The sequence below is a fragment of the Salmo salar genome, chromosome 02 (assembly GCF_965601325.2).
Source record: "Salmo salar chromosome 02, fSalSal1, whole genome shotgun sequence".
Classification (NCBI taxonomy): Eukaryota; Metazoa; Chordata; class Actinopteri; order Salmoniformes; family Salmonidae; genus Salmo; species Salmo salar.
This window is the reverse complement of record NC_138292.1, coordinates 22,930,468-22,946,843: the sequence shown is the minus strand read 5'-3', so window position 1 is coordinate 22,946,843 and position 16,376 is coordinate 22,930,468. Positions and strand designations below refer to the sequence as shown.

At 44.9% G+C, this 16,376-nt stretch overlaps 2 protein-coding genes and 1 pseudogene across 3 annotated transcripts; 1 reads left to right on the top strand and 2 right to left on the bottom strand.

Annotated features, from left to right (window-relative positions):
* The first annotated feature begins 2,311 nt into the window (after nt 1-2,311).
* LOC106574190 (tapasin-related protein-like) lies at nt 2,312-4,706 on the top strand (annotated as a pseudogene). The gene is made up of 4 exons (XR_014380353.1): nt 2,312-3,076; nt 3,402-3,505; nt 3,797-4,025; nt 4,281-4,706. The product of XR_014380353.1 is annotated as a tapasin-related protein-like (transcript).
* On the bottom strand, nt 4,701-12,844 carry LOC106574196 (vesicle-associated membrane protein 1). Its single transcript, XM_014149866.3, has 5 exons — nt 12,007-12,844; nt 9,895-10,045; nt 8,541-8,699; nt 7,597-7,648; nt 4,701-6,801 (listed from the first exon to the last, which is right to left on the bottom strand). Coding segments are annotated over exons 1-5 (381 nt in total). The 5' UTR covers nt 12,009-12,844; the 3' UTR covers nt 4,701-6,784.
* A 540-nt stretch (nt 12,845-13,384) lies between these two features.
* Nucleotides 13,385-15,486, bottom strand: mrpl51 (mitochondrial ribosomal protein L51). The gene is given in 4 exon segments (NM_001139649.2): nt 13,385-13,968; nt 14,558-14,665; nt 14,902-14,990; nt 15,287-15,486. Coding segments are annotated over 3 exon segments (387 nt in total). The 5' UTR covers nt 14,984-14,990; nt 15,287-15,486; the 3' UTR covers nt 13,385-13,771.
* Between the last annotated feature and the right edge of the window lie 890 nt (nt 15,487-16,376).

The following is a 16,376-nucleotide window of genomic DNA, read 5'->3' as shown; positions in this document are numbered from 1 at the left end:
ACCAAGGCGCAGCGAGTATAGTGCTCATCTTATTTCTTTATTTTAGAGAGAACACTCAAACAAAATAAACGAACGACAAAAACAGTTCCGTAAGGCACACGGCTATACAGAAAACAACCACCCACAACCCACAGGAAAAAAACAGGCTGCCTAAGTATGGCCTCCAATCAGAGACAACGAAAGACACCTGCCTCTGATTGGAAACCATACTCGGCTACACATAGAAAATTAACATAGAAAATGAAAACTAGAACAAATCCCCATGAAACACAAACCAACCCCAAAACACACAAAAACAACACGCCCTGCCACGCCCTGACCATACTACAATGACAAATGACCCCTTTTACTGGTCAGGACGTGACAGTACCCCCCCCCCAAAGATGCAGACCCCGACTGCACCTCAAAACAAAAACCCCACAAAAACAACCCCAAACCTAAAGGGAGGGTAGGGAGGGTGGCCACCGTCAACGACGGTTCCTGTGCTACACCCCTCCTTCGCCAATCCTCCCACTACGGAGGTGGCTCTGGCTCCGGGCGTAGCTCCCGTTCTGCGCTGCCGACCTCCGCTGGAGGCTCTGGGCTGTAGACCGTTGCTGAAGACTCTGGGCTGCAGACCACCGCTGAAGGCTCTAGGCTGCAGACCACCGCTGAAGGCTCTTGGCTGCAGACCACCGCTGAAGGCTCTGGGTTGCAGACCACCGCTGGAGGCTCCTGAATGGGAGGCGTCGCTGGAGGCTCCGGACTGGGAGGCGTCGCTGGAGGCTCCGGACTGGGAGGCGTCGCTGGAGGCTCCGGACTGGGAGGCGTCGCTGGAGGCTCCGGACTGGGAGGCGTCGCTGGAGGCTCCGGACTAGGGGGCATCGCTGGAGGCTCCGGAATGGGGAGCGTCGCTGGAGGCTCCGGGCTGAGGAACGTCGCTGGAGGCTCCGCGCTGAAGAGCGTCTCTGTAGGTTCCAGACTGGGGACCTTCGCTGCAGGCTCTGTGCCATGGGTCATCACTACTGGTTCCGTGTCATGGATAATCACTGGAGGCTTTGTGCCATGGATCATCACTGGAGGCTCCGGGCCATGGATCATCACTGGAGGCTTCATGCCATAGATTATCGCTGGAGACGTCGGACCATTGACCATCATTAGAGGCTTCCTTCGGGGCTCTGGAACTGGTCTCACCGGACTGGGGAGACGTACTTCGGACCGCGTGCTCACAGCAGGCACCGGCCTTACCGGGCTATGGTGGCGCACTGGAGGTCTGCTTCGTGGGGCTGGCATAGGAGGCGCCAGGCTAGTCACACACACCTTCAGGCTAGTGCAGGGAGCAGGAACAGGGCGTACTGGGCTATGGTGGCGCACTGGAGGTAGAGTGCGCGGAGCAGGCACAGGGTCCACTGGGTCTTGGAGGCGCACTGGAGGTCTGGAGCGCACGGCCTGCACAAACCGCCCTGGCTGGATACTCAACTCCGCTCGATCACTGCGGGGTGCGGGCACAGTTCGCACCGGCCTTTGTATGCGCCCTGACGACACAGTGCGCGTCACCGCAAAATACGGTGTCTGCTCCATCACTTGCTCCTCATAGTAAGCCCGGGAAGTTGTCTCAGGACTCCATCCTGACCCTGCCCAACTCCCCTTGTGCCCCCCCCCCCCAAAACAATTTGGGGCTGCCTCTCCGTCTTGCCTTCAGGTGCATTTAGAGCCTCCTCTCGTCGCCGCTCTGCTCTTGCTGCCTCCACTTCTTCCCATGGACGGTGATTCCATCCCTTCTGGATATCCTCCCATATCCAGGATCCCTTGCCGTCCAGTATCTGCTCCCATGTCCATTCCTCATGCTGCTCCTTCTTCCGCTGCTTGGTCCTTCTTTGGTGGGTGGTTCTGTCATAGCTGTCGGAAGTATTAGACCAAGGCGCAGCGAGTATAGTGCTCATCTTATTTCTTTATTTTAGAGAGAACACTCAAACAAAATAAACAAACGACAAAAACAGTTCCGTAAGGCACACGGCTATACAGAAAACAACCACCCACAACCCACAGGAAAAAACAGGCTGCCTAAGTATGGCCTCCAATCAGAGACAACGAAAGACACCTGCCTCTGATTGGAAACCATACTCGGCCACACATAGAAAATTAACATAGAAAATAAAAACTAGAACAAATCCCCATGAAACACAAACCAACCCCAAAACACACAAAAACAACACCCCCTGCCACGCCCTGACCATACTACAATGACAAATGACCCCTTTTACTGGTCAGGACGTGACAGAGACAAGGAGGTTATTATAATGCTCTGGTAGTATGCCTGTCGTAGAGTAGACGGGTCATATTGTAATGATGTATAACACTGTTACTCTCTCTCATTCTCTCACCCCCGCCTCTTCTCTCATCACCCCTCTTTCTTTATCTAGTACTTTGCACTTTCTCTACTTTTCACTTGCTTCTTTCTCCATAATCCCTTCTTTCTCTCTCTCCCCTGTTTTCCCCAGTGGTTGTCCTGGTGTTCTCTCGCTCAGAGTCCCACTCCGCTCCTCTAGGGGGCGTGGCCTTCCTGGACTGTGGCTTTAGGCAGCAGGCCCCACCCCCAGGGCAGGAGCTGGGGCTTGAGTGGCGGCACAGAGGAAGTGGGAGGAAAGTGCTGGATATTAGGGCAGGGCAAACGGAGGCAGAGGAGGGGTCAGCAGGTGAGAGAATAAAGGCATTATTTAAGTAGTTATGATGGTGCTATAAGTGTTGGATGAGTGCATTTGGACCGTTATGGTCAACATTGTAACTTTATTATCCACCCAGAGACGGAAAATACACGTCTTATTGCTGTCATAGCTAGGAACCCAGAGGTTTACTGAATGATTACAATGAGAATTGGACCTAATTTTCACCTCATCATACTCTGTTTCACATCGTTTTTTCCTCCTCCGGTACACGTGGAGAGGGAGGGTTCGAGCGTGGATGCCGCCCTGCTCGTGGGGCAGGGTAATGCGTCTCTGACTCTGGCCAGACTGAAGGTATCTGACGAGGGGACCTACATCTGCACCGTCAGCACTGGACTACCAGGCCCAGCAGGTCATACAGCTACACGTCACACGTGAGTCCCTCTAAGAACACTTGTGATTGATTGTCTCTTTACATAGGGAGCAGGTAGCCTAGTGGTTAAGAGCGTTGGTACAGTAACCGAAAGGTTGCTGGTTTGAATGTCAGCGACAAAAATGTGGAAAATCCCTTATTAAGCAAGGCACTTAACCCAAATTGCTCCTGTAAGTTGCTCTGGATAAGAGTGTCTGCTAAATGACTAAAATGTACATTATTTCTCTACACATATGAACATGTGTTTATTACATTAGGTGTCTATGTCATGTGTGACATAGTGTGCACACTATTCACATCTAAATACGAAGTCTCTCTGTCTTCAGAACCTCCTCGTGTTTCTCTCTCTGAGGAGAAGCTGGTATTTCGGGATGAGTTGCCCCAGAAACTGAGCTGCCACTGCAAGAACTACTACCCTCTGGATGTCCAGGTGTGTGTCTGGTGCGGTCGACCAATGAAATATCCAGTCATTCATATTCACAGATACCACTGTTTCAAAGTGATTAGCACACAAGCACACAGTGATCATACATCTAATGAAATCAGAAGATTTACTTTTTTTTGTCTGTCATTTTAGCAGACGCTCTTATCCAGAGCGACTTACAGTAGTGAATGCATACATTTCATACATTTTTTTTTTTTCATTGGTAGGTCATCATACAGCACTTATAATATGGGTATCCTAAATATTAGACACTATACTGAGACTCTTCTCTCTCAGATGGAGTGGTTCTCCGTCTCCTCTACAGACTCAGAGCCTAGCGTCCTATCAGACCAGGTGTCTCTCTCCAGCCATCGGCAGCACAGCGACAGGACCATGTCCATCTCCTCCCACCTCACCCTGCACCCCTCCACCTTCCCCACTGGAACCACGGCCACCTGCAGAGTGACCCACCCGGCCCTGGACACACCCCTCTCCCTCAGCCTGACAGTAGAGACACCTGAGCCAGGTAGGCTGCTACAGACACAGGCGTGAGAGGACAATAGGAAATTAGGTGCACATCAGCATTGCTAATGGGTCACGTTCATTAGGCATGAATGGACAACTAAAATAGAGTGTTCTTATCAGGCAGGTTCAGATACTGCTCTTTTGCTGAATGTTTTCTCCTGTTGGGTGCCTGTTGACTGTGAGTCATTGGGAGAACCTGAGCAGAAACAAAATGGTGTCCATTCATATTAGTCCAAACTGTTCCCTGTTGTTACAGATTCCTACTGGATGGTCCTGGGTTTTCTGGTTATCACCGTTCTGTTCTTCTACCAAGTGATGGGTAAGTTCCCCATGCTCCATATGGACCTCCTTGTATTTTTAACCATTGTTTGTAGTAAGACAACAGTAGCCTAGAGATGCAAAGCAAATTTCTGTCCAAACAGACAAATAATACATTTTTCTTCCAACCTAATTCACAGACCTGGATTCTTTCAGGGTCGCAGAGGCACAGTACCTGAAGCTGTTGAAAACCAATATCTTAAGAGTTGCTGTAATGTGAATTACTGTTGTACTATAAACAGTTGTAAATTTTCTTCAAATAAATGTTTTCTTTAATAGTATCATTGGTGTTGTTCTCTGAATCTGGAGAGACGGTGTGGTATTATACCTGTTCATTTTCACTTCAATGATAAACACATTAATGTTGATGATTTTCTTTATTAGCATCAAGTGGTAAGCATGCGTTTAAAGAATTCTCATGATCCAGTTGTATCTCTCGCAGTATTATCATGTTGTATAATTTCTTTACCTAATAATATTATTGCACAATATTATTAGATCATTGTTTTGAGTAATCACCACTATTTTCATTCATAAATGTAATTTACACATAGCTACTTTTCATATTTTGTTTTACAATGTGTCAAACAGTCCCTCTTTATCAACCATTGAGAGGAAAATTATATTTTCTGGAATATCCAACACCAAAAGTAAAATATAAACGAACTAAAAAACACATTTTCAGGAGCAGTAGTCTGGCAAAGATGAAGTACTTTATAGTACTACTTGTACGGTATTATGGTTTTAGTTTTTCCCCCGACAGAATACTACTGTAGCAACCATTGTTCTCTGGTCGAGTAATAGTTATTTTGAAAGCACGTGAGCAAGAAAAATTTGGCAAACTCTTGAGCTTCATTACATTGCATACGCATGAGTTATTAATTGAGCGCATAGCTACAGTAGCCTATACACAGGTCCTGAAAACCACTAAACCAAACAAAATAAATGTACAATCGGCAGTTAGTTTCAGAAATGGCAGATACATAGGTCACACAAATAGGCAAAACTATGGACATCGTCTGCCATGCAAGTCAAGTAAGACACAAATACTACTTCCATTGGGCCTATTGGCTACTGTAGGTAACAGCCTATTGGCTACTGTAGGTAACAGCCTATTGGCTACTGTAGGTAACAGCGTATTGGCTACTGTAGGTAACAGTGTGTGTGTTTTTGTTGGTTTGATGGGCAGGGAGTGGGTTATTTGGGGGGTTATTTGGTTATGTCCTCTCCAGATAGGGGACAGTCTATTGAACCATTCCTCCCTAACCCTGTACCCTCTCTACTAGAACGTACAAGAGTGTCTGAACACAACCACAACACAGTAAAGCTGCTCACTAATCAATCAAAAATGTACTATGCAAATGTGCTATGTTTTATTACACAGACCTACCTTTAGGTGTGTCGAGAGTTAATACTGTATAGACCTTTGTCTGCACTCCTGAAAGAATACTCTATGTAGGTACAGATTGTCTTTTTTCTGTCTGTCAATGTCAATCTAGCTAACTGTCCGTCTGTCTGTCTGTGGTACAAGAATAAAGATATACTAAAAGTCAGTGTCCCAAAAGTCGTTTCTGTTTTTTCCAGTATCCTTCCTGTCTTTTCTTGTCCTCTCTCTATCTCTCTCTTAAACACCACAGTCGGTGAGTGAGAGAAAGAGGGAGGTAAAGGAAAAGGCAGGAATGCCAGTCAAGGCCTACATCAACTAAACCTGGAAAAAGCTACTGGCTACACTGATTTGGATCACAAGTACACACACACACACACACACACACACACGACAAAATGATCATAATCTTAACCATGACCTTGTATTAGTAAGTAGTGTTAATAATGGTAGTGGTATGAGGTAGGGGATCAGGAGGGGTTGTTAGGTACTGTATGTCAGTATCAATTTACAAATGTGGTACGCTCTCCAAAAGGTAACACGAACAAGCGTTGGCGTATCTGGATAGAAAGAACTGCTTCTCTGCTGCTCTCTCCTTACACTCCCTCTCTCTCTCTCCATGCTCTCTCTCTCTCTTTCACTTCTTCCTGCTTTCTCTCTCTCTCTCTTTCCCTACAGTATGCTCCAGCCCTCTCTGTCCCTGTGTCACAAGGGGTTTCTTATCTCCTCCCTCTTTCATTCCTTCCTGCTCTCTCGCTCTCTCTTTCCCTACTGCACACTTCAATAATGTATGAGACGCAGAGGCAGGAGAGAGTGAGTGAGACAGCACGCCAAAACAGAGGAAGAAAGATGGATCAAAGAGAAGGGAAGGGCAGGGCAGGAGGACGAAGAGAAAAGAGAGCAACAACATCTACACAATAGCGTTATGTTTACGTGCTAGATGGAAGACCTGGTGTGGAGGAAAGGGGGCGGGACTGGAGTTTGGATTTGTGTCGATTTTGTTTTCTTCTTCTCTTCTATTTCACTCTCATGTCTGTGTCCTGCCACGCTGGGATTACTCAATAGAAGAAGTACACTATGAGAAAGATGGAGAGGAAGGGGGAGAGAGAGAGGGGGAGAGAGAGAGGGAGATATAAAGGGGAGAGAGCGGGGGATAGGGAGAAAGAGAAAGAGGGAGAGAGAGACCATTCAATAATTGGGTCAGCAGATTTATGGCTTCCTAAATCACAAACTGAAGATACATCTAACAATGTGTTTACAGCTAAATAATGATCTTTGCATTCAGTGGGCTACATCTACACATGTGTTGTTTCTACTGAATGACTGGTAACAGAGGCCTTATACTGTTTCAATCATTTACTGTAATAAGTTGTCATGAATTATTGGCATACTATAGAGTAGGCACTAGGAGACGGTCAGAGCAGGCCAGACCTGGGCCTGTTATAAGTGCACACTGATTATAGTTGTGGCCTTCGCCTTAACATCTACTGCACTTGACTAGCATGGATACAGAATTGCATTAGTGGAAACCAAGACTGTTCTCTGGACAGGTCTGGTTGCAGCATTTTAGCTAACCCTAACCATTTTCCTAACTTTAACCTAATTCTCCTAGCCTGCCACGTTAATTCTCCTAAACAGCTACGAAAAGTCACTTCTGCTAATCAAAACCGGCAGACCTGCCCTGAGAGCAGTGTGAGTATCCGCTAATGCGATACAGAAGTATGGACATTCATTTAATCATCTGCACAATAATTCATATGCTAAGAAATTTCCAAATGAAGTTTAAAAGACGTGAAGAAACCCTCTAACTGACTACATGTGAGTGGGTATCAATGAATGGTAATAGGGGAAAGTGAATAATGGTACTTACAGAAAAGGACTCCGACCACAAGAACTCCAATGATACCCATAATGATCATCATCTAGAAAGAAAAGCAAATGGAGAATTAAAGGCTTTCTTTATTCTTCTATTCTTCTAGTTAATAAACCTGATAGATTTTCCTCAGGATGATTCAACATGTGTTTTTGGATTCAGGGGTGAAGTCGCTGCGGATTAACGTTAGTCCTGCTGACCAAAAAAACACACACAACACCAACCCAGCACGATGACAAACACAAAGCAGAGCGTAAAATTTCATCACACTCCCTTGTCAGTGTATTTTTGGTGCTATTGCTATGCAATTAATAAGAATAACTGCATGTAGAGAAACCTCTGCAGTGAGAGCCTCCCTATTTCCCCATTCCCCGGAGCGCCACTCCTCCCGCCCACAGACGCTAATTAGGGGATTAGTACACGGGAAAGGTGGGTGACAGCGTTCCAGGGACAGACGCTGTGTGTCCGCCTTAGCGCCCTGCACCTCCATGGCTCAGTTGGTTGGTGGAGCGTGGTACTGGTTGGTGGAGCGTGGTACTGGTTGTTGGAGCGTGGTACTGGTTGGTGGAGCGTGGTACTGGTTGGTGGAGCGTGGTACTGGTTGGTGGAGCGTGGTACTGGTTGGTGGAGCATGGTACTGGTTGGTAGAGCGTGGTACTGGTTGGTGGAGCGTGGTACTGGCGTTGCAACACCACCACAGTTGTGGATCTGAATGATTCCCCCATGGGCCACATACAGTACACTGGATATATATGTTAACTTGAATATATGACAGTACACTGTCACTTTGGATAGAAAGAGTTGGCTAAATAACCATATTACAATCATTATCAATATTACTATTACCTTGCAATTCTCCTGAATATGCTAACCTGAAGACCTTTTGGAGGAAAGTGTCTGCTAATGTGAATGACAATATAATCATTGATCACTGTCATTACCTTTGCGTTTTTCCACCAGTATTTGCTCTTTAGTTTGGCTGCACAGCTCTCGAACTGGGAGGCCCCAGCCTGGAGAGCATCTGCTCTGTCATCCAGCTCCGACAGCTTCTGGTCCCTCTCCAGAACCTTGTCCACATTCACCCGCATAATATCCACCACCTGGAGAGGAGAGGGGGAGGTGGGTAGAGGAGAGGAGGAGGGAAGAGAAGAGAAGAGGAGAGGAGAGGAGAGGAGAGGAGAGGAGAGGAGAGGAGGAGAGGAGAGGAGAGGAGAGGAGAGGAGAGGAGAGGAGGAGAGAAGGAGGGAAGAGAAGAGGAGGAGAGGAGAGAGGAGGACAGGAATTTACTGACAGCTCGAGCCATAGAAGCCTACATCACACAATTTAATACAGCATGAAACCATTCCCAAGCTGCAGTGCAGTCCATTACTAAGATAAATTGATCAACCATGTTATTTTCTTCATGTTAATAGCTAACATAAGTTTGTATCGTATGCTAGCCATATTGTATTGTATGCTAGCCATGTTGTATCGTATGCTAGCCATGTTGTATTGTATGCTAGCCATGTTGTATCGTATGCTAGCCATGTTGTATTGTATGCTAGCCATGTTGTATTGTATGCTAGCCATGTTGTATCGTATGCTAGCCACATTGATATCTTGGGTATTGTATTTTGGAATAGTTGTTACAACATTTCTCAGCGCTTCATTCATTATGCACACACCACAAACACACAGCAATAAAATGACAAATTCATGATGTCAGGTTGATTCAATATCATGTTGATCCCAGAAAGCCACACCCTGATGAAGACTGCATAGACAAAACATTAATGACATAAGTCATAAAACAAATCAAACTGCAATGTAGAGTAGAGTAGAGTAGAGTAGAGTAGAGTAGAGTAGAGTAGAGTAGAGTAGACTATGCTGCTCTATTTTTAGATTTCCCAACAATCAAAGAATGTCAGCTCTGTTTCTTCAGCTTGACTCATGACCGCATTTCATTCCAGAAGGTTGCTCCTTTACTTCTGCCCTCATTCCCTCCCTTCCCCTATTTCATTGAATTGGATAAATGAAAGCAAAATGGGGGAAACTAGGTGGCGCTATTGCTTACACCAAGGAGAGTGAATGAGTGCAGAGAGCAGGGAGCAACTGGAAATGCAGCAGAGATCTGGCCTAATTGCTGCTAGTTGTCTCACACTGTGACGTCAATCCCAGATTGACAATCTAGCTACTTGCTGTAGTTTCAAATGTTGTACTGTATGGTTTGGCACGAGTGGGAGTACTGTTAGGAGCATGGTATCGAAGCCTGGAGCAGGTTGGTTTGTACTGTACGTGCGTGTCACACTAGCTCACCTCCTCCACTTGGGCCTGTGTCTGTTGTAGCCTGCGGTTGCTGGAGGTGTTGGGAGGAGGGGGTGGGGGCCCTCCACCTGGGGCTCCATCTGCTCCTGGGGCCCCTGGGGCTCCGGGAGGTCCAGCTGGGGGAGCAGCATCTGGGGCAGACCTGGGAAGGGGAGAGAGGGAGGAAGGGACGGAGAGGAGAAGGGAAAGCGAGGGATAGGCGGGGGAAGGAGGGAGACGGGAAGAGAGAGATGAGAAAGGGTAAGACAAATAAATGGGGAGATTAAGAAACGGGGGAAGAAGAGAAGAGACAGATGTGAGGGAGAGGGGGAAGGGGAGGAGGAGGACATTTTACATTTAGCAGTCAAGCTGAAACAATTGCATTTTAGAGGTGTTGTAACTCAAACTTAAAAAAATAAGCCTTGATAACAGTACTCAGTGATAAAAGACATTCAGATTAAAAGTTCAAAAACACAGAAGGGCAGGTAAATCGTGGAGAGGGGAAAGAGGAGGAGGAGGAGGAAATAAGGGATATGAGCTAAAGGAAGGAATTGGAAGCAAGAGAGGGGAAGAGGGAGAGGAAGTGTATTGGGGAGGCTGTATCGCAAACCAAGACTGTTCTCGGGGCAGGTCTGCCGGTTTTGACTAACAGAAGTGACTTTTCATAGAATATTGGGAGAATGCCCTGAGAACAGTCTCGGTTTTCACTAATGCGATGCATTAGCAAGATGAATGATGAGGTACAGAAAGGAGAAAAGCTGTTGGTGAGGAGAATAAAGGGGATAAAGTCAGAGTTGTACATGGGATAGATGCCTCCCTGAGACAGCGAGAGAGAGAGAGGGGGGAGAGAGAGACAGAAAGAGACAGCGAGAGAGAGAGAGGGGGAGAGAGAGACAGAAAGAGAGAGCGCGAGAGAGAGAGAGAGAGAGAGAGAGGGGGAGAGAGAGAGAGAGCGCGAGAGAGAGAGAGAGAGGGGGGGGAGAGAGAGAGAGAGAGAGAGAGAGAGTGAGAGAGAGAGAGAGAGAGTGAGAGAGAGAGAGAGAGAGAGAGAGAGAGAGAGAGAGAGAGAGAAAGAAAGAGAGAGAGAGAGAGAGAGAGAGAGAGAGAGAGAGAGAGAGAGAGAGAGAGAGAGGGAGAGAGAGAGAGAGAGAGAGAGAGAGAGAGAGAGAGAAAGAGAGAGGGGAGAGAGAGACAGACAGAGAGAGAGAGAGAGTCAGATTAAGCAAGATGGAGATAAGAAGAAGAGGATGAGAGGAAAGGCCAAAAGAAAAGTAAGGGGAGGCTGTAGAGATGGTGAACAGGAGAGATTGGAGAGAAGAGGAAGATTAAGAGAGAGGGATAAGGAGAAAGGGAATAAAAGGAGAGAATAGAGAGAAAAGGAAGAAGGGTTAAAAGATGGGGCAAAAACAACTAATTTGGTTCAGAAGGGTAAAGAGAGGGGGAGGAGGGGTGGTGAGGGAAAGGGGAGGGGTGAGAGGGTGGTGTTGGTCCTGACTCAGACTATTGAAATTAGTCAAATATACAGTACAGGCAACCATTCCATGAAGAATATAGCCATCATTTGAAAGGCATGAACTTGTTCTATACTGCAGGTGCAGGACAGTCTCACCCCAGATGTCATGCGTAGTACCCTACTGTATTTCCTACTGTAACAGGAGAAGAAGACAAACATCCTGCACAGTCTTAGCCTCAGCTCAGACCAATCAGTTCACATTGATATTGATTTTCTAATACTTCACAGACATTTGATAACCTGGAAGTCCCTAGAACCCCATAGTATAAAGAAAGGTTCAAACCCCATAGTATAAAGAAAGAAAACATAATTTCAGCTGAAATAAGCCAATTATTAATCAAAATAATCATTCAAAAAATGATTTTCTTTTGAAGCCCAGAAGAGGACAGAGGGTAATCAACTACAGTAGACGACATCCATTATTCAGAGCTGCTGTGACGGGAAAAAGACTTGCGTCAGCAAAATACATTAAGCTAGAACAAATCAATAGAGCAAAGAAAGAGCCTGACAACATGATATAAATACTCAACATATTAGAAGAAATCATGTTTAGTGAATAGAAAAAATGAATAGAATAAGTAAAAAATAGGAAGCCCTGCATCGATACTCACATCTTCTATGCAGCTGCTTGGAACTGACTCACTGTCAGTGAGCGGTGGGGGGAGGGGGGGCGAGAGAGAGCGCGAGAGACGAAGGGCGAAGGGTCTGAAGTAAAAAAAATGAAAAAGCGAAATCACAAAAAAGCTATGGGAAAAATCTCTGCCTTCGTCCAAAGATGTCCAGAACCTCAGAGACTCGACTGATTAAGTTGATGCGTTAATAACAAACGGATGCAGAAGCTGGTGCAGTAATTTCAAAGCAATGCTTTTGCACCGCAAGTCATCCCCAAAGTACCGCAATACCCAGGCAAGCGTCGGGTAATAATTCACTCGAAGAAAGGCAACGGAACCAGAGGTTGAAAGTGAATATGCACAGATTCTCAATTTCAGTTCGTAAAATCCATAAGAGTAATAAATCCAAGGATGCTTGCCGAATTTCTTTAGATAATAAATCTATGCAAGAGAAGTCGTGATATTCCAAAAATGCTGAGTCGAGATGCTCAAAATCACAACAATGGTTTAGGTTGCACGTTCCCCTTCAAAAGCTAAACACAACTGATTTCATGTTCCTTTACATGACCCAATTATATAATTTCACTATTTTCCGGTGGTCTAATTTCTGAATTATCTAACACCGCCGTTGTTGCCCCTCTCCCGGCGAGTGTGTGGAAGCGTATCTGTGTGTGTCGGTTTATGGGTTAGTGCGCTAATTTCGTTAGTGTGTTTGTGTGATGGCACTATACTGCAATAATGCGTCGCTCCCCTTCCCTTCTCTCTCTCCAGTTGGACTCATAACGATGGTGCGGTACCTCTTTCCCAGCCCCCCCCCCCCCCCCTCCTCCTCTTTCTCGCGCTCCCCTCTCTCTCTCCACACTTTGCAGTACTGCAGTTTTCTCTGTGTCGGATAGGGCGGCAGGACGACACTGCGGTACATTGCTTGGTACAGAACGTTGACCCCCCCTCCCCCCGGCTTGTAAGTGCTCCCTTCTCCACCGGGACGACTAGGCTTCTCACTAACACCCAGATATAGACTACTCACTATCTGTCCCTATGTTTGATTTATTCCAGTTTCATCATGACCATAACTGGGTTATTCCTCTTTAGTACATGAATACAACGAGAGGGGAGGCAGTGCAAACATTATTGCACAGCAGTGAGCTGCGGTATGGAGCAATATAGCCCCATTGGTTGCATTGAAAACGTGCTAGCCACGCCATAGGGCAATGTAATATGTAGACTGCTTAGTCAAATATAATATTTGGTTAACTGATTGATTATTGAATATATAACTTTCAATTACTGCTATAGGCACATTCACATGGATCAACAATTTAGGTCAAAATAACTAACTACCTTAAGGTCAAATAGTAATGCAGGCTTACAATAAAATCACTCAAATGTTTGTTTATTATCATCTCACACAACACATGGTATACCCACAACGTCCCCAATGTGATAATATTTACCGACCATAGAGCATCAAATTTGTGTGGTTCAAAACATGTATTTTACAGATGTGCGTGTTGATTTATTGCTAACAATACTAAATGAATCCAACATTTTCCAGCTGTCAACTTAAAAGAAAATGTGCAACCAGCTTCCTCTTACCCCAATATGGATATAAGAAAAGGGGAACTAAGGGGCTGATATAAATCTAAGTGGCACAACTGAGTAGCAGACATTTCTCTCTTTAGAGTCTGAATGTGGTCCAGTGGGCAGGTTGTTAGTACAGTAGTAGTTTAGCATTGTTAGCCAGACCGCTCAGTCCCAGATCAGATCAGCGATGTTTCCCAAAGCGGTTGAAGTGTCGATAGAGGAAGCGGATCCTCTTCTCCATATCGTGTTTGTCCTGCGTCATCATCCTGTCTCCTACCATCCTCTTCTTTCTCGTCAGACGCTGCAGCTCGTTGCCACGGAAACCCTTCACCCAGACCGGCCCGACGATCAGGTCCTTAGGGTGGGCTTTGAAGTCACCTACAGACAACGCGTTAGAGATGTAAGGCCTGTTAAAGGAGAGAGAGTGTGTGTGTGTAGTTCGACACGTGTCTATGTATTGCTGAACAGTGCAATGGTGCTGAAATGGGTCAAACCTCATAGAAACTGGACAGTACTTGTGGACAGCAGCATGTTGCTGAAACTGAAATGGTTTTAACCTCATAGATTGGGCAGTACTTGTGGACAGTGCCATGGTGCTGAAATGGTTTGAGCCCCCCTAGAGACTGGACAGCACTTGTGGTCAGTGCCATGGTGCTGTCATTGGTTTAACCCCCAAAAGACAGCATTGTACCATTTTGTATGAACTGTCAATATGGCAGAAGCCTTACATTACATTTTTAGCATGGGGCAAAAGTGACATTTTCAGCATGTGTCCATTTTCATATCTACCTGGTAACCAAGAGTAGATTTTAAGTTAGTCCAGAGGACAGTGTCATGTTGCTGAAATGGTTTGAGTCCCAAGAGACTGGGCAGCACTTTCATAAAGATATTAAAGTTATGCATCAACTCAATGTCTTGACATCAGGTCAAATGAGCTATGATTTGATGCTGATAACTTCCCAATTACCTAAAATTCCTATGTTGTCATAAACCCCAAACATGCTCCTCTTCTCAGTCCACCTGTCCACCTTCTTCAACTCAGGAATGGCATTCATACGGACTGGACAGCACACACCTGAAACACACATTTTGATCTCATTAGCTGGGCTACTTCCAGTAGCAATAGAATGTTAAATTGACAAGAATAACTATAATGACTAATGCTACAGTATAAACAACGATTATATGACACCTAATGTATCAGTGTCCTGTTTGTAGTAGACAAATTGTGTGCACGCAAAATAGGCCTATTATGACATTTACAGCAGCTACAAAACATTGCATCTGAATTGCAATGTATTATACACATACCAGTGCTTATCTGTCTGGTTGTTTGTAGTGTGGAGTGGCAAAGAGACACCCCAGCCTTCAGCAACCCTCTCAACAGAGACATGGCTCACCTGAAATACACACAGAGGTCGTCAGTCATTGTGGAAAGGTAAAATACCTAGCTAAAACTTACTAGATAACTAAATAAGAAAATGTACAGTACAGCACATACAGCTACACGAAAAACATATTGCTACAGCCTAGTAACTTTACCTAGCTACTAGTGTAATATTAGGTACAATGTTTGCAAAAACAAGAGAGGTAGCTACTGTAGCTAAAATAAAAATATGTTCCTCTTGGCCTATAAATTGACCTAGCTAAGCTAGCTCAGCCAGCTAGCGTAGCAAACAGGCAATACCATGTTTACCTGAAGCGTTGCACGTCTTTATGACCTTGTATTCGTCAAGCTAATATGATAATGAAATGCTAATACAAAACAAAGGGACGCATTAATAGCTGTTCATTAACTACAGACAAATCGAAATTCACGTTTTAAAGCGTCGACATGCATAAAGTCATGCATGCCATAAGGGCACCTCCATTTTACTATTATTCCCATGATGCAACGCGCATTTACCGTAAAACTCCTAAACATCCGCATCAACAATTATCTGTTCAAAGGGCTCTCATTTTTTGTAGGTCTACAAACGGAACTACTGTAGACTACATTTTATCCACTAGGTGGATACATTAAGTTCATACATTTCCTCCCACCACAAACGCATAAACACTATGAAGACACACTCGCACGTTGTGTTGGTTTCAGTCTTACTATAACAAAAACAGCTGAATGGAATAAGGCATCTGTTTCAAAGAAGCAAGCACAGCAGAAATTAATTCGGTCTAATTTTCAGTTCTGCTTCGACGTCAGTGTCCTGCAGCGGAAAATAAAAATGAAAAACACATTACTAAAAATATAACAACATTCCATTGATGGCCCTACACCTATATTGACTTATGATACTCATGCATGCCCAGATGGTGTTATAATATTGCAGGGTGCTGCATGTTTTGATAAATATACGGGCCGGGTTTACAAAGCATTTGCACAAGTGCAATGTATAGGAAAGGCCATTTTGGAATCTTTATATGAAGAATGTCTCATGTTATATGGCAGAGGAGATATTCTATCAATAATAACTTGTGATATGAATGATTATTGTGGATAGGTAAGGAATGGGATTTTCTTTTTAAATGCATTTAAAAAACCCAAACCCAAGTTTTTAAAAACCAAAACATTCAAACTCTAAACAGTTTGAAAGAATAATTGTTGCATTTATTGAGACTTTACAGCCTGGTGTATCATTGTTCTACATAGCTGGTCTTTTGGAATTATTCTGTGCACACACAGTGTACTCAGTGGTGTAAAGTACTTAAGTAAAAATACTTTAAAGTACTACTTAAATTGTTTTTGGGGGTATCTGTACTTTACTATTTTTATTTTTGACAACTTTTAC